We start from the raw sequence: 23,207 nt of genomic DNA, 5'->3' as shown, positions 1-23,207 counted from the left end.
AGAAAAAAGGGTAAATCATTTGCCTCTTCCTGCCAATAAGAGAACATTTATTTATAAGTGAGAAAAATGAAAGCCTTTTCACTATCATCTTGAGAAAATTAAAAGTTTATTTATTTGAAAGATTTACTTATTTGAAAGTCCAAGTTACAGAGACCGGGAGAGGCATAGAGAATCTTGCTTTTGCTGGTTCACACTGAAATGGCAGCAACCACCAGGGCTGGGGCAGGCTGAAGCCATGTGCTCCATCCAGGTCTCCCAGATGGGCACAGGGGTCCAAGCACTTGGGCCATTCTCCGCTGCTTTCCCAGCCCATTAGCAGGGAGTGGATTGGAACTGGAGCAGCTGGGATATGAACCTGTGCCCATATGGGATGCTGGCATTGCAGGCAGTGGCTTGACCTGCGACACCACATTGCAGGCCCTGAAAAGTGTATTTTTAATGTACTCTTTTAAGTTTATTTATTCATAGGGAAAAATCATTTGTAATATAAATTTTGTATCTAAAGAAGGATATTAGGTAACAGTTACTAATAGTGATAGGATGAAGACTTTGTTACTTTGTTGGCAGACTGTATTTACCTGCAATTTGCCCTGGGCAATCGCTAACACTGAAACACAAAATTACTACTCAAAATTTGATTTTTAAACAGGATAAAAACTTTAAATTTTTAAAATGAGGCTAAAATCCCACATAAGTAAGCACCTGATGAATTAAAAAGCCAACTGAAAATATAAGAACCTAATTATTAAAAATTCATATGTTTTATGATATTTGAACTTCAAACAAGGACAGCATAGTACTGTCATTCCTTGATATTCAGGGGGATTGGTTCTAGGATCTCTTGGGGACACTAAAATCTGTGATTAAGTCCTTTACATAAAATGGCACCATATTTACAAACAGCCTATGCATAAAATTATTTACAATTCCTAAATGCTATGTAAACACTTGTTACACTGTAACATGTTCAGCATAAATGCAACTTTTTTCTGATATTTTCGACCCAGAGTTGATTGAATCTGCTGATGCAGGCCCAGTGGATACAGAGGGCCAACTTTACTATCTTTCAGTATGCATATCTACATTGTTGCAGCTCTAAATAAGTAAACTTTTTAACTTCATCAAAGAAACATTTTGGTACAGCTTTAACTATGATGGAGATCAGAGCAGACATTTCTGGAACATAGTCTTCTGCTTACAACAATGATTTAACACTTCAGTATTAATAGTTTAAATTATAGCATCTTGATCGTTCCAACTGTTGATCTCCAAATACCAACTCCACTAACATGCAAGTCTATGAAATAAAGTCAAAGAACGAGATGGGAAAATTTGTATGCTTTAATCTTCTGTAAGCTCTCCAAAGGTAATTTAGAGGGATATACACTATATTCATTACGTATTGCAGTGCTCAAATTTTATGGAAAGAATCACATATGGATGATTGTTAGCTCTTCTTAGCTCACAGATACCTGACCTGGTCCAGACCTAAAAATGGATTTTTAACAACCCCCTAAGAGGAATTCTGATGCAGGCAGTTCATGGTCCACCAGGGACTCTACTCATTAAACAACAGCTTCACTTCATATTTCCTTAGATCAAGTAACTGCAAGACGTGCCTCAAGAATTTCTGTGCTGTACACAGTCTGGTCCTGAACACAAGCTATGACTACAACCGAAGGGAGAGGAGTGACCTCAAGGCATGATGTTGGCAGTAAGTAATTAGCATATGCTGGTTGTGAAATGGTATCCCAAACCACCTCATGGAGAGAATTCTGGTTTAGGCCTCTTATTTTAGAAGTAGAATGACGTTAATAGCCTTGATGTACAAGTAGGACAGATACTTTGGGGAGTTCAAGTAACCATCTGGGACACTTTCTGTTAAAAATTAAGTTAGTTGACATACTCTCCCTTGATCCAAAAAAATTTAAAGTCACTGAGCAGCTGTCCTGTTAACTAAAACTTATTAAAATTCCAAAGCTTTACTGTTTATCAACCTTTACAAACACTCTCAAAATACAAGCTTTTCTGAGGTAGGTAGATTAAAACATTAGAAAAGAAGAAAAAAATGCAGAGCCTGAGAATAAACCAGATAACTAAAAAACAACTCAAAAGCACATGAATTTCTGTACCTGTATAAAAAGTTGAACCCACCAGCTCTCCAATTTTATGGACCAAGACTTTCTCAACAACCATAAAATCACTGTTTACAAACACTGGGCAATTCTAACAGACGAAGGGGTGGTTACAATTACATCGGAAGTCTTGGTTTTTAAACAAACAGCTCAGCGACCATCCCAGGTGGTAACATCCTAGGCTTGCCGGACCCTGCTCTGCCCGGTGTGACAGCTCCAGTCGTTCCAGCCACTTACAACCCCCAAACGGCGTGTCACCTACAAGGAGGGTCGGTCTGAGCCGGCTGCTGGGCTCCTCTCCCGTGCAGTGAGTGTCCCTTCGGGAGCAGTCGGGCGAAGTCTGTTACGTGGGAGAGAGGGGTGGGCAGCGTGACCGCCCCTTCTTCCCTCCAGCCCCCCGAACAACCCCCTTCGGCCTACGCCGCCCGAAGCCCGAGAAGGCCGAGTGACAGGTCGGGGAGAGGTGTGACCAGGGAGAAGTGCAGTTCGCAGCCCGGAGTCCCCACCGCTCCGCCCACGGAGGGAGGCCTGGGGCGTCGGGGGGCGGTGGCGCCGGGCCTGCAGCCCGAGGGGGCGGATACTGACCCGAGGACACCACGGCCGGACCCAGCAGCGCCGCACAGAGCAGCAGCGTCAGCCCCACCTGGACCCGCATCCTGCTCTCGGTGCCACCACCACCCCCTGGAGCTGTCGCCTTCACCTCCGCCACCACCGACTCGGCCGCCGCCGCCGCCGCCGCCTCTCGGAGGCTCTTCCTGCTCTGGTCGCCTTCCTCCGCCCCTTCCCAGGCCTCGCTGACCCAGGGTGCAGCCAATCCGCGAGCGCCGCCCCGTGTCCTTGGCCCAATCGCCATCGTTTCTCCGCCCTCCTCATTGCCCCGCCCCGGATCACCCATTAGCCAATGATTGTGCGAGGCTCCCACTCCGGCTTCCCTGGTTGGCCCACGGCCTCACCGACATGGCCCCTGCTAATTGGTAGCCGCTGGGTTCAGCCATCCCTGTATCAAAGCGTGAGTCACAGGGGCTGAGAGAAAGCAGGCTCACCCGGACTACGATTCCCAGAGTGCATTTCATCCGATTCTCTCGGGTGCTAGTGGGAAGCGCAGTCCGTGATGGGACCAGATTGCCCAGTTGCAGGTTCAGGTTGAAGTTGAGAATTTTTTTTTTTTTTTTTTTTTTTTTTTTTTTTTTTGACAGAGTGGATAGTGAGGGAGAGAGACAGAGAGAAAGGTCTTCCTTTTTGCCGTTGGTTCACCCTCCAGTGGCCGCTGCATCTCGCTGATCCGAAGCCAGGAGCCAGGTGCTTCTCCTGGTCTCCCATGAGGTGCAGGGCCCAAGCACTTGGGCCATCCTCCACTGCACTCCCGGGCCACAGCAGAGAGCTGGCCTGGAAGAGGGGCAACCGGGACAGAATCCGGCGCCCCGACCGGGACTAGAACCCGGTGTGCTGGCGCCACAAGGCGGAGGATTAGCCTGTTAAGCCACGGCGCCGGCCTGAAGTTGAGAATTTAACACCTGGGCTAGATATTAACTAAAGGGCATGAATACACAAGCCTGTTTTTTTTTTTCTTTTACAAGCCAAGGTAAGTGCCAGAGAACGCGTAATAAGATTAGGAACATGTAAAGTATTGTTTTTATTTAGAAAATTTGATTAAAAAAAAAAAAACTACCCTGTACATGAAAACTGTAATGCAAACGACCCCCTGTCCCCTCCCCGACCAGACAGAAGGAAATTAACCCCTCCTGGTGTCGATGATCTCAGTGCTAGTATTCATTTTTACTAGAGCCATCAGATAACAATCATATGGAAACTGTGCCAGCAGCCTTTGTAGAACACGTTTAAACAGTTGTCCTCACTCTTCGCTTGTGAGTTGCATTGTTCTCTTCTTCCTGGACTAGAGTTGGGAAGCGAGGTTGATGTGTGAGGAGGTAGAAGTGATAGTGATTGCATTGCTGAGACAAACAGTTCAGGTGGTATGTGCCAGTTCCAGGCATGCTAACACAGAGTAGCAGGGTAGTGATTTACTATTTGATTTCTTTGTTTCAACAGATTGTGTCTCCCTACTTTCTCTAGCATCTACCTACAATAAACTCCTGGGCCTGGAACCTACCCAGGTCAAGTTCATGGATTTGGAAAAATCTGCTCTGGCCATCTTGATATTTTTTTGTGGGGTGGTGAACAACATCATAAATTTAAGTGAGTACTGCGCAAAAACAAAAATAAAAACAACAGCACCCATGCAGAACACAGAACTGGGTGCAAACTAAAGTGTTGTGTGCAGAGGGAGCTGGGCCAAAACTCCAGGTTGGGTGCAGACTGGAGTGTCATGTGTCAGGGGAATTGCCACACCTCCCCAGTCTGGTGAAAGCACCTGTTCAGCTCCCAGCTTGTTTCTCTTGTGCCTGAAGATAAGCCCATAATAATCCTTGTCTGGATTGCATGTTGAACTCTTAGCAATTTCTATTTGAAGTGATCCAAAGAACCTGAGATCTGTACCACTGTCAACTTGAACTAATTACCTTTTTAATTTATTATTTTAATGCTTGCTTTTTTTTTTTTTTTCTTTCTCATTCTAACTGAAAATGCTCCTAATGGCTTCCATTTTCCCTTACCTGGAAGATGCACCTGAATTCTTACCATATTCTCTGACTTATTTCCCCCTTCCCTCTAACCTACATCACATACTATGACTGTAGTAATGATTCTCGAACATGGCATTCGTCTACTTATTCAAGTTTTTTCAGTGACTGCCCTTTTCACAGGATCAAAAAAAATTAGGCCTTCTTCAATTCACAAAATAGGAATGTATGCTGATAGTTCTACTCTCTCTCTAGGAGAAATAATGGGGAAAAAATTGCTGCCTGCCATAGAGGGAGCAGTGATTATTTGATAAAATTGGGGGAAGTTCACTACTTCATTAAGATCCATTCATTTTTCATTTTCATCCGTGCTGAATGTCTCTTGTTCTGTAGGACCCTGTGCTGGGTGTTGTATGGCCCAGTATTTTACTTCTCTTTTACTGCTTTCCAGATTTACACACTCACACAATGTTGCCTTCCCATGGGCTTCCTTTCTTTCTTCCCAATGCCCTTGCTTCTTCTGTGCCACACTTCTGACAGCCTTCCCAGTTTCACTTGCCTTTCTTCTCAGCTGAGACTTCTTCAGCCAGGCCTATCTTCGTTAATCTTCATTTTTTTAAGACTTTTTTTTTTTTTTAATTTGAAACTTGGAGTTACAGAGACAAGGGGCAGGCAGAGAAAGGGGGAAAGAGAGAGAAAGAGAGAATTGTTAATCTGCTGGTTACTTTTTTTTACAGGCAGAGTGGACAGTGAGAGATCCAAAGGCAGGTGCTTCTCCTGGTCTCCCATGCGGGTGCAGGGCCCAAGCACTTGGGCCATCTTCCACTGCACTCCTTGGCCACAACAGAGAGCTGGCCTGGAAGAGGGGCAACTAGGACAGAATCCGGCGCCCTGACCGGGACTAGAACCCGGTGTGCCGGCGCCGCTAGGTGGAGGATTAGCCTATTGAGCCGGCCCTGCTGGTTACTTCTTAAATGGCCACAACAGCTAGGGCTTTGCCATGGAGAAGCCAGGAGCCTGCAGCTTCTTCCTTGTCTTCCACATGGGTGCAGGGGCCCAAGCACCTGGGCCATCCTCCGCTGCTTTCCCAGTTCATTAGCAGGAAACTGGATTGAAAGTGGAGCAGCAGGGTCTTGACTCGCCGCCCACACGGGATGTCAACATAGCAGATGTTGGATTACCCTGCTACACCAGTCCCCCAATCTTCATTTAAGTATCTATAAAACATTCAGAACATTTTTCATAAAGATTTATTTTTTATATAAAGGTTTCTTTATTTGAAGGCAGATTTAGAGAGGGGGAGGGGGAGGAGGATCGAGGATGAGAGAGGAGGAGAGGGAGAGGGGGAAAAGGGAAGGAGAGAGGAGTGGGGAGAGGGAAAGGGAAGGAGGGAGAAGAGGGAGGGAAAGGGAGAGGGAGAGGGAAGAGAGAGGAGGGAGAGGGAGGGGAGAGGGGGAGGAGAGGGAGACAAGGATGGGAGGGAGAGAAGGCAGGGAGGGGGAGGGGAAGGGAGAGGGAGAGAGGTTGGGAGGGAGAGGAAGAGAATTAGAGAGGGAGAGGGAGGGAAAGAGGGGAGAGGGGGAGGGAATCGTTCATCTGCTGGTTTGGTCCCCAAATGGCCTCAATCGCTGGGGCTGGACCAGGCTGAAGCCAGGTGCCTGGAACTCCACTCAGGTCCCCACATGGGTGTCAGGGGCCCAATCACTTGTGCTCTATTCAACTATTTCTGTGGGTGCATTACCAGGGAGCTAGACCAGAAGCTGAGCAACCGGAAATCTCACTGGTGTTGCAGACAGTGTTAGGTATGGAATAGCTCAGGGTTCTGGGCTTTTGTATCCCCAGAAAGGAGAGACAAAAAAGGAGGTGGCAACTGATCTCAACAGAGACAGGTTGCTTTATTTGAAGCAAAGAGGTTGGCAATGTTCTGATCTTGTGAAGAGACTGCAGGCAGGGCATGTTTAGAACCGAGTTTTAATCCAGGTAAGGAAGGAATTTGTCACTACAAGGGGAGGGGGAGTGAAGGAATGGGGGTAGGAGTGGAGGGGGTGGAAGGCAGCTAGCTGGCAGAAGAGTAGGGGACTCTTTGAAGCCTCATGGAACTTTCCTCCTATTTCACAGCTGCCATATGCAGCTTATCTGCTTTTCCATTTGCATTGCAAGGAATTGAGTAGGGTCTGCTTAGGCACTAAGGGTCTTCACAAAAGGGAGGAAGGTGGGGGGAGGTAGGGAGGAGGGGAAAGTGGCAAGTCCTTTATTCTGCTAAACCTGTTGTGGCACAGTGCTGACCTTAGAGATTTATTTCTTTGACAGGCAGAGTGTTGGAGAAAGAGGGAGGGAGAGATAAATCTTCAATTCACCGGTTCACTCTCCAAATGTCCGCAACTACCAGGTCTGGGCCAGGCCTAAGACAAGAGCCAGGAACTCCATCCTGATCTCCTACATGAGAGGTAGGGGCCCAAGCACTTGGGACATCTTTTGTTGCCTTCCCAGGCCCAATATAAGGAAGCTAGAGGGGAAGTGGAGCAGCCAGGACTCAAATCGGCACAGCTATGGGATGCCTGTGACATAAGAGGGAGCTTAACCTGCTGTACCATGACGATGGCTCCACAGCCTTGTTTTTTAAGTGCGTTGTAAACTTGCTGTGGCCAGAGAGGATCCTGTGTATAGATATCTAGCATTGGACTTGGCCACCTACTAGCACAAGATAATTAGTTGTTTATTGATATGACCTCTCTGTGATGAAGTTCAAAAGAGAGATGCAAGAAAAGCACTTTGTACATTGTAGACCTTTTCACAGAGATAATGAATTATTTCTTAGTGATTGCTTGGTTGAAGTAAATGCAGGAAATTCGTTTTGTTCCCTGCATTGAAAAGAGTTCAGAGCTGCTAATGCTTTTGCCTTTAGCCAGCAAAGAGTCATTGACATGTTCTAAGAATGCTCTGAACACCTTGACTTCCTGGGGAAATTATGAGTCTCGAAAGCAGATTCAGAAGATGATGGGGGAGACGTTAGATGTATTTTACCAGCCTGAGATGTAGCATAATGATTAATTTTTTAAAAAGGTTGTGAATTCTCTATGGCCTTATCCAGTCTGAGCTTACTTTCCTTGAAGTTCCCTGCCAACATTCCCAGGGAAAGTTATGTACTCACTCTACTTGTACAAAATGTTAACTTATTTATTCATGGAGTTCTTTAATATTTACTCAGCTGTCCTCTGTTCCCTTCCCTATCGGTGTTCTGAGTCTTTGTCATAGATTTCCAAGTTGCAGAAAACCTGTTTGCTCTGCACTACAACACTGCATAGAGCACAATAGGGGTAGGTAATAAACGCCTTTCCGTTCAGATGACATTGCTGGGATCTCTTTCCACTGAAATGAACCAAACAATCAGCAAATGCAGTGAAACTCCTGAAAGTGTTGAGGTTATAAACCCAGGTCACTTTTTCCTTAAGGAAATCGGACATCCATCAGAGAGATTTCCTGAGAATGGAGTGGTTGTCACTAAGTCTCCTGGGTTCTATTCTTTCCTGTGTTATTCTTAGAGATTTTTTTAGTTGATAATGTGCACAGCTACAAGAGTTTGTATCTAGGTATCTGCCACGGCAGCATATTTTCCCCTCAGGGTTTAGAAAAGAATGGAATTTCTTTGATAGGAGGTAGATTAAAGTAATTTTTCTTACTTTTCTTTTTTATGTGTAACTTAAAATGTAGATCCTTGAACTACTTGGTAACATGGTAGGTGGTATCTTCTTATATACATTCTGAACTCATTGAGTAAATGGACAATGGTTTTGTTCCTCATTGTATCCCTTATAACTTCAGAATAGTGTTTGGCAGGTACACAATAAGTAATCAAAGTAAACAGCCTTTGGATGTTCATATCACTTTCCATGATTATAATTTGGGTCATAAAGTTTATAGTGCAGAACACAGGCTGAGGAAGAGTGTGTTTGCTGTAACTCAACTTTGATGCTGAGAGTGAGAGGGGGAAGGGGCCCCTGGGCTGTTTGCCAAGTTTCCTCTTGAAGTAACATTTGCTTTGGAGGTGTGTATTCTTCCTGAGAGGTGTTGAGTCATACCAGGTAAGGGAAAAGCCAGAATACTTTGATACCCTATATAACTGGACAGGCATCTTTGGGGTATACTCTTTTCATAGATGTGTGCACTGCTGGTTCTGGAGAGAGACTGAATTAAAACTAAATTTCAATGAGAACATGAGTAAGTAAGCTTTAACAGGTGGCGATAAACAGCTTGGAGCTTCTATTAAATGAGAATACTTAACTGCTGTATAGAAGGCAATGCATTTAATTTACTGAATACTGCATTAGGAACATTATATTCATAGCATACTGCTTCCTTGTTTGTTCCTCCTTTCCTCTCTCCCACTGTTTTTCAAACACTGTCAATGCCTTACAGCCAAGGACCACCAGGAACTTATCTATAGTTGAACACACTGGCGCCATTACTCATTCCAGGTGGGAGAGCACACACCAAGAGGTATCAGTAAGAAGGCTTTAGAACCTACTGTAGAATTTGGGCTTTGGTTGGATGATTTTAGCTTCATCTCTAGATTGGATGCTAGATAGGAGATGCTGCATTTTTATGGTTTACTAGAAACCCATAAATCTTAAGGGAGAGATGGCTAGAATGAAGATAAAGCTGTAGTCGGTAAAGAAGTATCAGCCATTCATTTGGGCCCGAAGAGGATGTGTTTGGTATTTTGCTGGTGGCCCAGGGCTGCTGTTTTTGTCTGTACCTAGATAGCATTATGCAGTGGCCTTGAGTGTCTTACTGTATTCTGTTGTCAGAGTAACCTGTCTGTCTATGGTTGCTGTTCTGTGAGACTGCTTATGTCTAATTGGAGGACAGCATGTGTCAGGCCAGTTTCTGAATGTCAGGGGCTGCTCTTTGTTTTTCTTTCTCAGCACCTGCTGTTCTTGAAGCTGGCAGTGAATAAAACAGACAAAAACCATGGAAACTACATTCTAAATAGGAAGAGAAGGAAACCAAAATCCATAAGAAAAGTATAATATATTAGAAGGTAGTAAGAACTATTGAGAAGAAAATAAAGCAGAGAAGGGGAAGAATGCTACTGGAGTTGGGTGATGTGTGGCAGCTCTTAAAATAGGGAGGTCAGCACAGTTGCAAATATTTGTTCCTGTTTATTTTTTATTTTTATATAGATTTATTTATTTGAAAGGTAGAGTCACAGAGAGGCAGAGGCACAAAGAGAGAGAGAGAGAGAGAGAGAGAGAGAGAGAGACCTCCATCTGCTGATTGACTCCTAGATGGCTACTTAGGCAGGAGCTACGCGGATCTGAATGCAGGAGCCAGAGAGCTAGATTGGAAGTGGAGCAGAGGTGACTCAAACAGGTGTCCGTATGGAATTCCAGCCCTGCAGGCAACAGCTCTTTTTATCTGCCACAGTGCCGGCCCCTCCTGTTTATTTTTGAAGAGTCCTCACACATTTCCTGCTGGCATTCTGGGAGATTCTGTGAGTTCCTCACCACAGTAGCTTAGGTTGTGCATTCACACTATGTTTACATTGTGCTAAGCACTTGACACATGTTGTTTAAGACTCATTAGTAATAACATGAAGGAGGGACTGTAGTTTCTCCTATTTTCAGTCAAAGAAATGTAGGCATGGTCCAATGTTAAGCAACTTCCTTAAGTTAAAAGCTCAGCGTATGGGCACCGGTATTGCAATGAAGCAGCTTGCTTTCAGAGACCAAGCACAAAGGTGCAAGAGGAATCTTCACTTGTATCACAGAACAACTTAGAGACTTTTATTTTATTTATTTATTTTTTGACAGTCAGAGTGGACAGTGAGAGAGAGACAGAGAGAAAGGTCTTCCTTTGCCGTTGGTTCACCCTCCAATGACCGCCGTGGCTGGTGTGCTGCTGCCGGCACACTGCACTGATCTGAAGGCAGGTGCTTATCCTGATCTCCCATGGGGTGCAGGGCCCAAGCACTTGGGCCATCCTCCACTGCACTCTCTGGCCACAGCAGAGAGCTGGCCTGGAAGAGGGGCAACCGGGACAGAATCTGGCACCGCGACCGGGACTAGAACCCGGGGTGCTGGCGCCGCAGGCGGAGAATAAACCTATTGAGCCGCGGTGCCGGCCTGTTTTATTTTATTTTTAAAAAAGAATTATTTATTTGAAAGAGAGTGAGAGAGGAGGAGACAGAGATCTACTGGTTCATTCTCCAAAGGGCTGCAATGACCAGGGCTAGACCAGACCAAAGCCAGGAGCCAGGTGCTTCATCCAGGTCTCTCATGTGGTTGCAGGGACCCTAGCACTTGGGCCATCCTCTGATGTATTCCCAGGCACGTTAGCAGGCGCTAGATGGGAAGTGGATCAGCCTGGACTCAAATCAGTGCCCATGTAGGATGCTGCAGGCAGAGGCTTAACCTTCTGTGCCACAGCACTGGCCCCCAGAGACATTTATATTTTGCACATAAATGTATGTACAAGTGTATATGCAAAGGATATGGATTGCTTGTATATATACATGTATGTACTTATAAGTATATATGGATTTGAATATTATTTTCACCAAAGTAAATTTATCTTTATATATAAGGAAGTGATTTTTGTCTTGAGTCCAAGAACAAAGGCAAAATAGTTATTTATGAGAGAGAGGAGCGGCGGGTGGAATGAAAGAACTGGATGCTGTCTTGAAATAGAATTTTTAGCACATTACAAGAGGTAAAATGATTAGTTGGAGACGTAGGAAGAGGTCAGTCTGGGTATTCTGTCTTCAAGTGGCCTAGGGGTATAAAAAATAACTTCAGTTACTTCTGAATTCTCCAGAAAACCTGGAATCGTGGAGTATGTGCAAGAGGGGCCCTCAGAAGTAAGTGCCAGGTGCAGTAGTTCCTCCACCTGAGTTAACCAGGACTCATCGTTTACCCTCATCAGAATTTTACCCTTGTCAATCTTAAGAACTGATTTTACTATTTAATAACAATTAACTTCATCTCTAAGTCCTGGCACTTCTTGTCCCCTGATGTTTCCTAAACATTCTACTGTTTTCATTCCCTTGGTTACCATCCTATGCACAGTTCTTGTTACTACTTCCTGTCACATACACTTACTGAGAAGATCATCATCAGACCCATTGTCCTCAAATCCTCTTGTTTGAGGCTTTCCTATAACTTCGTGCCATGAGTTAAAATCCCCCTACTTGACCATCTTCTCTCCTACCCACCAACTTTTCTCCTTTTCTCCCCTCCGCTCACAATACATTTTCCCTCATGATCTAATGCAGATTGTCTGCTTCAGAGGCAGTTACACCTGCTTGCACTATCCTGCATTTTCCTATATCTCCCCTCTAGTTAGGCTGCTAGGCCTTGCTTTCTGATATTCTTCCTCTACAAAACGCAACTCCTCAATCCACCCTTACTAAGAAACACACATTCACTTTCATCCTTTGTGTTTGCGCTTTCTGTCTTTTCTAAAATACTCCTTTGTGTTATTTTAAGTTGTAGGTGCTTGTTCTTAAACATTTTGCTACACATTTTTATTTCAACATTATAATTGGATTGTAGTGAGGCAAGTGCTGTGTCCTGCAGAATAAATATTACTGTCAAGGAAATCTTATTATTTTGGAAAGATGTTGACAGCACAATGAATAGGCTACTCGTATTCATATTTAAGTCTACAAGTGAGACCAGGGAAAAAAAAAAAAAGGAAAAAAAAAAAAAAAAAGGAAAAGAAAAAAAAGGCACACTGTCTTTGTCTGGAATGCCAGAACAAAATGCCATAGACTGGGTTGCTTAACAGCAGAAATTTGTTTTCTCACATTCTAAAAACTGCAAGACCAGGCTGGTGTGGCTGGGTTCTGGTCATGTCAAGACCAGGCTGGTGTGGCTGGATTCTGGTCAGGGTTCTCTTCTGGTTTGCATATGGCTGCCTCCTTGCTGTGTTCTCATGACTTTGTCTGTCGGCCTCTACTGCTATCAGAATAGGACCCCTCCCATACAAGCTCTGGCGGGCCAGACAGCCCATTTAGGCCCCTGAGATACAGCAGCAGAATTGAAGTGTGGTGAGGGTGGAGAGGGAGGATTCCTCACGAGTGCACGCTCCCTCTCTCTCACACAGGTCTATGCTAGGCCTGTGTGCATGTGTGTCTGTGTGCGCAGATAATGGTCGTGAGGAATGTCCTGGACAGAAATTGTCCTCCTGTGGGCTGGAGGATTTGAGAATGAAGAAATGTCATGCCTCACTTTCTGCCTGGACCTTTGGAGACCTGAACTACACAGATTTTCCTCCAACTACCAAGCATCAACAAACAGAGAAAACGGGTTCATGCATCTCAAGGCTCAGGTGGGTCCAGAGTGTGGCTAGGCCTGGAGAGGAGGAATCTGGATGTTTTGACATACCTAGGCTGAGGGAAGGTGGAGCATGAGAGTCAACAGGCTGAGCCAGTGGCAGCCCAAATCACTTAGGATAAAAATACCTGAAGAAAATCTCTCGGAATCTTCTGTGTCACCAGGCCAAGTGCCGAGCCAAGCTAGCTGGGGAGGTCAGGGCCATTGCTGCTGCCGGGAGAGCAGGCTCTGGGTTACACTAGAAGTGGACTCCAGTGGGGGTCAGGGGCCCAGAGAATGTCCCCCTCCGCTCCCTCCCACCCCATTACTGGATTCCAATGTGGAATTTAAACTTACTTTCTTTCTTTTTTTTTTTTTTAAGATTTACTTATTTATTTGAAAGTCAGAGTTACACACACAGAGAGAGGAGAGGCAGAGAGAGAGAGAGAGAGAGAGAGAGAGAGGACTTCCATCTGCTGGTTCATTCCCCTATTGGCCGCAATGGCCAGAGCTGCACTGATCCAAAACCAGGAGCTAGGAGCTTCTTCGAGATCTCCCATATGGGTGCAGGGGCCCAAGGACTTGGGCCATCTTCTACTGTTTTCCCAGGCCACAGAAGAGAGCTTGATTGGAAGTGGAGCAGCCAGGACTCGAACCGGTGTTCACATGGGATGCTGTCACGCAGGCAGCAGTTTTACCCACTATGCCATAGAGCTGGCCCCAGAATTTAAACTTTCCCTGAAGGCAAGATGTGCCTCCCTGGGTTGGGAAGGATGTGTGTGTGTGTGTGAATCTTGTTCAGTTTTAAAGTGGAAGTGGTAAAAACAAACCCAAAGCAACACAAAAATCTTGCTTATTAGACCAAGGAAAATGTAACATCTAATAGACTAAATGAAGTTGTCTGCTGTTAGTGAGTTTGTAGGCACTTGGTTCAGAAACAAAAATGAATTGTACAGCATTTTGTTCACTGCTGTGATGGGGGAAATGTACATCGGGCAGATCCTCAGTCACCCTGGAGTTTGTTTACAATGACCTGGAAATCCGCTGTGGTTCTCTCTTACCTGCTGCTTTCCCAGTTAGCAGGAAGGCACTGCCTCTCAGGTGAGTGTCCTGGGCTGCGGACCTCTGGACCCACTGTGGGCTGCTCCCGATGGCCTCATGTGCCCCCTTGTGGCCATCACTGGGTACAGCCCCTGCTCACAGAAGTGCTTTTTGGCAGTGGTTCAAGCTCTGGCCGCTAGTAGGAAATCGGCTTGCGGCTCTCGGGATTTTTTTCTTTTGGTGACAGACAAATGGCCTCTTCTTGGAACGTCAGTGGTGTTAGGATGGCTGAGGCGGGGGGGGGGGTCCAGATTCAGTGTGCTGCTGTGCTTGGCCCAGGCCTCTTGCAGGACAGTCTGAGCCCTGGGAATTTCCTGTGTCACAAACCTAGTCTCTGGCCTCTTTGGTGGGCAGTCTTCTCGGGGGACACGGTTCTCCTTCCCCAATTTGAGGGCATTTTTTTCCTTTCAGACACATGCCTTTATATTGAAAAAAATAGGCTTTTGTGCTGGGTGTTCAAACTGTTGGTTAAGAGATTGCTTAAGATACCCACATTCCAAATCCAAGTAACCGGGTTCAGTGCCTGGCTCTGGCTCCTGACTCTGGCTTCCTGCCAATGCAGACACCGGGAGGCAGTAGGTGATGGCTCAATACTTGGGCACCTATCACCCGCATGGGAAACCTAAGCTGAGTTCCTGGTTCCTGGCTTTGACCCAGCCTAGCCTCTGCCTTTTTGGGCATTTGGAGAGAGAACCAGCAGGTGGGCTTGCTTACCATCTCTCTCTCTCAAATAAAAATGAAAAACTTTTAATATTAAAATAGTTTTAGATTTATAGAAAAGCTGCAAAGATAGTATTGAGTTCCTACCTACTTTGCCCCTGTTGCTAATGTCTTATGTATTGTGATGCATTTGTCACAACAAACAAACCAGTGTTGATACATTACTGTTAGCTGCAGTCCTAATGCTTTTTTTTTTAACATTTATTTTTAAGGGCAGAGTTACAGAGAGGCGGAGGCAGAGGGGCATGGTGGGGAGGTCTTCCATCTGTTGGTTCACTCCCCAAATGGCTGCTGGGCCAATCCAAAGTCAGGAGCCAGGAGCCAGGAGCTTCTGGGTCTCCCACACGGGTGCAAGGGCTCAAGGACTTGGGCCATCTTCCAACTGCTTTCCCAGGCCATAGCAGAGAGCGGGATCAGAAGTGGAGCAGCCGGGACTTGAACCAATGCCCATATGGGATGCTGGCACTGCAGGCAGTGGCTTTACCCACTATGCCACAGCACTGGCAGCAGTCCTAATTCTCATTATTTTTTGAAGATTTATTTATTTGAAAGGCAGAGTCAGTCTCTCTCGCTCACTCGCTCTCTCACACATACACACATAGTGAGGGAGCTTCTATTTACTGATTCATTCCCCAGATGGCGTTAATGGCTGGGATTGGCCCAGGATGAAGCCAGGAGCCTCAAACTCCACCTGGGTCTCCCACAGGAGTAACAGGGGTCCAGGTACTATTTGGGCCATCTCCTGCTTTTGTAGGCACATAAGCAGGGAGCTGGATTGGAAGTGGAGCAGCTGGACTCAAACTGGCTCCCCAGCGTGGTATGTTGCCATCACAGTGGCACATTAGTTCACTGTGCCACTATGTCTGCCCCAGCTATGTCACTTATTTCTATTTAGCTTTCCCTAGTTTCCACTAGGGACGTGTCCTTTTTCTGTGCCTGGATCCCATAGGGGACACTACATTATATTCAATTATGTCTCCTAAGGATCTTCTTGGATATGACAGTTTCTCAGATATTTCTTTGTTTTTGATAACATTGATAGTTTTAAGAAGTATTGGTGGGTATTTTGTAGAGCGTCCCTCAACTGGGATGTTTTAACAATTAGAGTGCAGTTGTGGGTTTTATGAGGGAGCATACAGAAGTGATATGTCCTCATTATACCATATCAAGAATGCATACTATCAACATGACTTATCAGTGGTGACGTTGACCTTGGTCACTTGGTTGAAGTAATATTTGCCAGTTTTTTTCACTATCAAGGTCATCCTTGTCTCCCTTGGAAGAAAGTTATATGCAGCCCTATCCACCACCGTTGAATCTCAATGAGACTCTGATTCCAGCTATTGTGGTTTTCAGGGTCATTCAATAGTCAATTTAATAATTATGTTCCAAGTCACATGAAAAAATGTTGATGGTGGATATCGGGTCTTGTGGTTAATCTGCTGGTTAAGGTGCCCATGTTGTGTATCAGAGTGCCTGGGTTTGTGACCCAGCTCCACTCCTGATCCCGTTTGCTACTAATGTGCCCCTTAGGAGGCTCGAGTACTTGGGTCTCTGCCACCCACGGGAAACACCTGGATTGAGTTTCAAGCTCCTGGCTTCAGCCTGGCCGAACTTCAGCTGTTGTGGATATATAGGGAGTGAACCAGCAGATGGGAGCTCTCCCTCTCTGTCAAGTTAAACAAGCAAAAAAAAAAAAAAAAAAAAAAAGACTTGAATTGATTTTCTTGTATAAATATTTAAATATTCTTGGAGGAATATTGCCTAACAAAGAGGAGACCATACACTTTCACCAAGCTAAGAACCAAGCAGTGTAACAGGGAAGGGTGTTTGTACTGGCAGTGTTGAGCACCAGTGCCACGATTGTGTCCCCGCCTCCAAGGGCTACACCTGCACATACCTGGCAGGGCCAATGGCATAAGTACACGGAGGTCTATACATCCTGTTTCTGAAAATTAAACATTATAAATTAAGCAAACTGTTAAATTATGTTCTGTTTGCTTGCCAGAACTAATACACCTTCATTAAAAAAAAGTGCAAGGCTTACATAAATTAAAATTGGCAAATATCAAAGACAACTGACTGTAATTACTGTTGCCCAAGCCTGGGTGTTTTGTTGATGGATTGGCCATGTTTGTGTGGGTCATAAATTGAAGACATATGTAATTTATACATTACACATTTACTCTAATATCAACTTTGCCTTAATATCAACAAAACTGCAATTAAGCTGTTTAATCAAGCCTTTCACAAAATGCGTGCTCTTTGGCAGTTATACTAAATTATATAATTTTTCTTGAGTCATTGCAATATCCGAAGGTTTTTTTTTTTTTAATTCCAAGTTAAGGAAACCACTCTGCTGAGGCTGTAGCAATTATAGTTGTCAATAAAGTTCTCAAAGCATTATTAAATTAAAAAATGAGCCACAAATATTGCTAACATGTTCAATCTTACAGAGTTGAATGTGATAAATTATTTTTATCACAGAAAAGTATTACTACACATTTTAATTCATCATCTGAATTGCTATTTTTATATCATATTTCTAATTATTTCTTAAAGCAATGTCTACATCAATTCAGCATTAGGTCTTTTTTCAAAAATTTTAATAATGAGATAATAGAAAGAGAACTTTAAATAGCAATTTGATACAAAATTAGTTAAAAACTCTTCAATTTAGAATATATCTTGATCTGTTTTTTGCCTGAAAATAGACTTTCAGAAATTTATCTCAGAATTATACAGAAATCTTTCACTGTCATTAAAATACTTCCATTTCCTTTTTCTAAATGCTTTATATTTTAGTAGACTACTACCTTTGTTACATATTTTAAAAATGTTTCAATTTAGTAAAAAATCTCTAAGATTAAAAATACCAAGAGTAATGTTTTTAAAGTAAAATATCAATTAAGTATGTTTGCTACCTTTCAAAACTTAAAAATAAGCAAATATTTCTCTGATATAATAGCACATATTCAAAATGAATTTCATGTTGGAAGTTATTCACCCTTTATTGGGAATGTTATTTTGTGAAATTCTTATGGCATCTTGGAGTTTGTCTGATTGGCACCCAGTGCCTTAATAGCCTAAAGTGTGTATTCCTGTTGTGTGTCATTTCATGGTGTAGGGTCAAATAGATCCAGCAGATCTTATATTTCATCGACGAACTGGTCCAAAAAATAGCATTGCTGTTGCTACAGATAAGCCCATCTCTTCCATCAATAAATTCCAAGTACCCTTATACTAGCACAAAGAAATACTTCTGATTTTTTGGTAGAAATTCTGGCTAAACCTTCTTTTTTCCTTGCCAGATATGTTAGTAAGGTTAAATAAGTCATGTAGTTTATTTAGCTTCTTCTATCTCTTCAATCAAAGCCTAAACTTGAAAATGTTTTCTTGGGATCAGCATTGTGGCATGGTGGGTAAAGCCACCACCTGCAATGCTGGTATCCCATAGGGGCACTGGTTCTGGTGCTGGCTGCTCCATTCCCAATCCCATTCCCTGCTAGTGGCCTGGGAAAAGCAGCAGAAGATGGCCCAAGTGCTTGGTCCCCTGGCCACTCACATGGGAGACTCAGCTAATGCTCCTGGCTTCAGCCTGGCCCTGTCTTGGCTGTTGCAACCATTTAGGGAGTGAATCCATGGATAAAAGATAGAAGATCTGCCTCTGCCTCTCTGTAACTTTGACTTTCAAATGAATAAATAAATACTAAATAAATAATAAAATGGTTTCCTCAGTTTCCCACTGAAGTCTGAGCCTGTTTTCACGACTGATGTAAGACCAGTGAAATACTGATGAAGTATGCGTTGTTTACCTGTTCTGATAGTTAACAACACATGTAACATGTTATAGTGGATACAGTATTATATTCATATAGTGAATATTAGTTTCTCAGTATAATTTTGACCTTGGCACCATATGGAACTGTTTGACAATGATTTTTTAAAACTTTAAGTATGTTTTTTTCTCTTGCTTTATTTCTCATTAAATTAGTGGCCTGACGAGATGGGGTGTATTCAAGGTGGTGTTCTTTCCTTGAGGCTGATCATTTGTTTTATTAGGTTTTTGTTCATCTTAAGCATCAGAATTTGAAACCATTTCTACTAAGCCTGGATATTGTGGTTTTAGTGACAACAAAAAGCATCTTTATGGCACATTTGGGATACTTAATGTCCTTTTAGGAACATCTCAGTAAGGCAATCAACTTGGCGTTTACTTCACTTTACTGAATATTATTGATCGCTCTTTTTTTTTTTTTTTTAAAGATTTATTTATCTGTTTGAGAAGTACAAATACAGATAGAGAAAGGGAGAGACAGAGAGAAAAGTCTTTCATCTGCTGGTTTACTCCCCAAATAGCCACAACCAGGAGCCTGAAGCTTCTTCCATCAGAAGGGCGCTGGATCGGAAGTGGAGCAGCCTGGGCTCTAACTGGCACCCTTATGGGAAGCCGGTGCCGCAGGCAGAGAGACTTGGCCCACTACGCCACAGTGCCAGCCCCTGCCCTCTATTTATCACTGTTATTTTTTTCAGTTTTAGAACTTTCATTTATGCTTTTTTCTGTGGATAAATTACATTTTGCAGTGTGTAATTAGATCTTCCTTGGTAAAGAATGAGAAATTCATCAGACTTCTGCAGATCATGGATTGATGAGAATAATTTGCCAATTAAAAATTTTTATAGCAATTAAAATTTCATTAGAAATTATATGATATTCTAGTGGGAAATTTTATATGGGTCATACTTGACAGAAATTTGCTCATTTTTCTGGTTTTAATTTTAAGATGCCTCTTTGAAGAACTTCTGTTAATTTCTTTTTGAGTTCTACTTTCATAAATTGTATTTGTTACATGGTATCAGTGATCTAAAGCAGTAAAAACAAAACTCAAGGTACATTTAATTTAGACATATTTTCATCTTATATATAAGTGGAAACAAATCTGAAGGTAAAAAAGTTTTGGAGGTGAGTGTTTAGCTCAGTGGTTAAGTTGCCATGGGGGCACTGCTATCTCATTTCGTAATGCTTGGTTCAAGTTCCAGCTCCATTTCTCATCCAGCTTCTTGTTAATGAGTTCCCTGGAAGTCAGCAGGTAATGGCTCAAGTACTTGGCTCTCTGCCACCCAGATGAGAGACCTGGATTAAGTTCTGGGCTCCCTGCTGCAGCCTGGCCCCGCCCTGGCTGTTGTAGGCATTTGGGCAGTAAACCAGTGGATGGAAGATCTCTCTTTCTCTCTCTCTCTCTCTTTCTCTCTCTCTCTCTCTCTCTCTCTCTGTCTATCTTACTATCTCTATCTGTGCATTTCAAGTAAAGTGAAAAAAAATTAAATTCTAATATACATTTATAATTTATTTTTAGAAATATTCATAATTGCATGCTAAAATTAAAGGTAAGGTATATGTGATAATGGGTATAAAATTTTTAATGGAAATGATTTAAATCTAATTGAAATATTTCAACTTAATTTTATGAGACTATAATTAAGTCACTGATTATTTTATGAAAATAAAGTGGTTTGCAATTCTATCATCCAGTGTCATTTAGTTGCCACTGTGAATAATGTGTGTCCAGCTTTATACCTGTACTATCTAGATCTATTTCTGCAAATTTCACAGTAATATTAACTGTTTAGTATTTTTTAAACACTTCTTCTTAGTTATTTTTTGGTTTTGCTGTGTGTGTGTGTGTGTGTATTTAAAGATTTATTTATTTATTTGAAAGCCAGAGTCACAGAGAGGCAGAGAGAGAGAGAGAGAGAGAGGTCAGTCTTGCATCCTCTGGTTCACTCCCCATATGGCTGCAATGGCTGGAGCTGTGCCAATCCAAAGCCAGAAGCCAGGAGCTTTCTCCAGGTCTCCCACACAGGTGCAGGGGCCCAAGGACTTGGCCATTTCCACTGCTTTCCCAGGCCATAGCAGAGAGCTGGATCCGAAGAGGAGCAGTTCGGACTCAAACCAGTGTCCATCAAACCAGTGTCCATGTGGGATGCTGGTGCTGCAGGCAGAGGCTCAGCTGCAGGCAGAGGCTCAGCTCACTAGGCCACAGCGCTGGCCGCAGGTGTTTGGTTTAATGGTTAAGATATGGGTTAACTGCATCCCATATCACAGTGCTGGGTTTAAGGCTGGCTTTGCTCCTGGTCCTAGCTTCCTGCTCATGTGCACCCTGGGAGGTAGTGGTGAAGGTCAAATGGGTGGGTTGCTGCCACCCATAGACAAGACCCAGACTGCATACTCAGCTCCTGGATTTGATCTTTCCATGTGGGGTATTGGAGAGTGAACCAGAGGATGGGGGCTTGGTCTGTTCATCTACCTCTGAAATAAATAAATAAAATTTAAAAACCTCGAATTTACAAAGAACTTGTGCATATTATCAGTAGTCATATTCTCCCTGCTATAGTCCATAACACTTAGCCCTATTTATAATTTGCTATGTTTTATCTCTTTAATGTTTGTTTTCCTATTCGAAAAATGCAATAATTTCCATTGTCTTCCTTCTTTGGACTTGGAATCCATTAAGAAGACACAGGAATCAGATAAAAATTGTACTTTATGTAATAACACTGCCCTGACTCCTCTTTCTGTTGGTATTTAGGACTCACTTGAAGGGAGATGCCTTTGTTTTTGCAAGCTCAATGACATCCTTGAAGGATGTATGCAACACATACACAAACTCTCATTCCCAGTTCTTTCGGGAGATATTATCAAACTTCCATTTGCTAGTTCACTCCCCAAAAGTCCACAACAGGCAGGGCTAGGCCAGGCCAAAGCCAGGGTTCTGGAATTCAATCTGGGTCTCCATGTGGGTGGCAAGGACCCAAATACTTGAGCCATCACCTGCTGCCTCCCAGAATGTATGTTAGTAGGAAGCCGGATGGGGAATGGAGCTGGGTCTTGAACCCAGACAATTTGATATGGGACACAGGCATCCAAAGTAGTGTCCTAACCTCTGGGCCAAACACCCACCCCAGAAGTCTGACTCAGACTGGGTTCTTGCCAATTTCCTTGCTTTTGGATGTCTTCCGCACTGTGAGTACAAGGCAAATCTTCCCAGAGCATCCTCTGAACAACGATCTCAAGTGAATAAACTGTCAGAGTTTCTGCCCCTGTGCCAGTGCCCTCTTGCCCAAACCCTACACTCTTGGAAACACACCCCCTTGCTTGGCCACCGCCGCTTCTGTCCACTTCTCCCCTTGCTTCCCACAGAGGACCATTGTCTCAGAGAACACAGAGGCATTTGTGCTATTTTCTTTCCTTGGCGTTCGGGATAGGCTTGGGCATGACTTGAAATGTCCTGCGATGGATCAGTTGGTTCTACGAGCTTGATCTTGTGGCCAGTCCCTCTCTCACGGCCACTTTCAGTGCAGGAATACCTATTGAAGGGTTTCAGTCGCCACCAAAGTCACCTTCTCATTCCCTCTCTACTGCGCTTTGGAGGCCTTCCCACCCTAGGGACGATGATTGCCTCCTGTGAACCACCTCTGATGAGATAAAGATGCTTCCGGGGACGCATCAAAGGGCTGAGACAGCCAGCCAACCCGGACGACCACGGGAGACTACAGAGCAGCGATGTCAGCTTTTCTTCCAGTTAAAATCCAGCCCCAAAGCAGCCTTCAGATATGGCACGTGGCATTGTTCAACAGATCTTTGTTGATTGAATGAATACATTTACCGTCACAAAAAGAGGATTGAGATTTCAGAACACAGTGGAGGTTTAACATTGATTCTCTGATCTCAGAGAAAAGGAAACAGAAAGAAATTTTCCTCTAATTTCAGTGATAATGTTTTGGAGATGAAAGGAATCTTAGTGATTATTTGGTTTCCTTATTGTTTTACAAATAGAAATTTAATGACCTGCATTTTTTTCCACTGGCTCAGTAACATACATTCAGTATTTCCTTGAACAAATTTTCTGCTGCATAGATAGCTCAATTGCTCTTCCCTTACAATTCCCATTCCTTGCTTACATTTCCTGAATGTTTGCTGTGATGAGGCTCATTAAGTTGGGAAACAGGTGGCGGTGGCATTGGAGTCTTTATACGTGAATACTAGTCTTGTCATGGGTTCATGACTGCTGAAGCAGGGCCCCTTGATGGCTACAAAAACAGCCTGAGGTGCAGGTTTACAAATACTGACAGTTCTGGGGCCAGTGCTGTAGTGCTGTAGGTTAATCCTCCGCCTGCAGTGCCGGCATCCCAGATGGGCGCTGGTTCTAGTCCCGGCTACTCCTCTTCCAATCCAGCTCTCTGCTGTGGCCTGGGAAAGCAGTAGAAGATGTCCCAAGTCCTTGGGCCCCTGCACCCACATGGGAGACCTGAAAGAGGCTCCTGGCTTCGGATCAGTGCAGCTCCAGCAGTTGTGG

At 43.8% G+C, this 23,207-nt stretch overlaps 1 protein-coding gene across 3 annotated transcripts in view; it reads right to left on the bottom strand.

Annotated features, from left to right (window-relative positions):
• The window catches only part of SEL1L (SEL1L adaptor subunit of SYVN1 ubiquitin ligase), a 68,873-nt gene extending 66,003 nt beyond the window's left edge, over positions 1–2,870 (bottom strand). For 2 of the 3 annotated variants that reach the window (XM_062181830.1, XM_062181831.1), the window contains exons 1-2: positions 2,721–2,870; positions 2,398–2,475 (exon numbers count right to left, since the gene is read on the bottom strand). In XM_062181830.1, the coding sequence (XP_062037814.1) occupies positions 2,398–2,475; positions 2,721–2,790 (148 nt within the window). In that variant the 5' untranslated portion in view covers positions 2,791–2,870. The remainder of the gene's footprint in view (positions 1–2,397; positions 2,476–2,720) is intronic. The other variant, XM_062181832.1, reaches the window with a different exon arrangement.
• Between the last annotated feature and the right edge of the window lie 20,337 nt (positions 2,871–23,207).

The sequence above is a fragment of the Lepus europaeus genome, chromosome 22 (genome assembly GCF_033115175.1).
Source record: "Lepus europaeus isolate LE1 chromosome 22, mLepTim1.pri, whole genome shotgun sequence".
NCBI classification, from domain to species: Eukaryota; Metazoa; Chordata; class Mammalia; order Lagomorpha; family Leporidae; genus Lepus; species Lepus europaeus.
The sequence above is the reverse complement of the archived record's forward strand: the minus strand, read 5'-3'. Positions and strand labels throughout refer to the sequence as shown.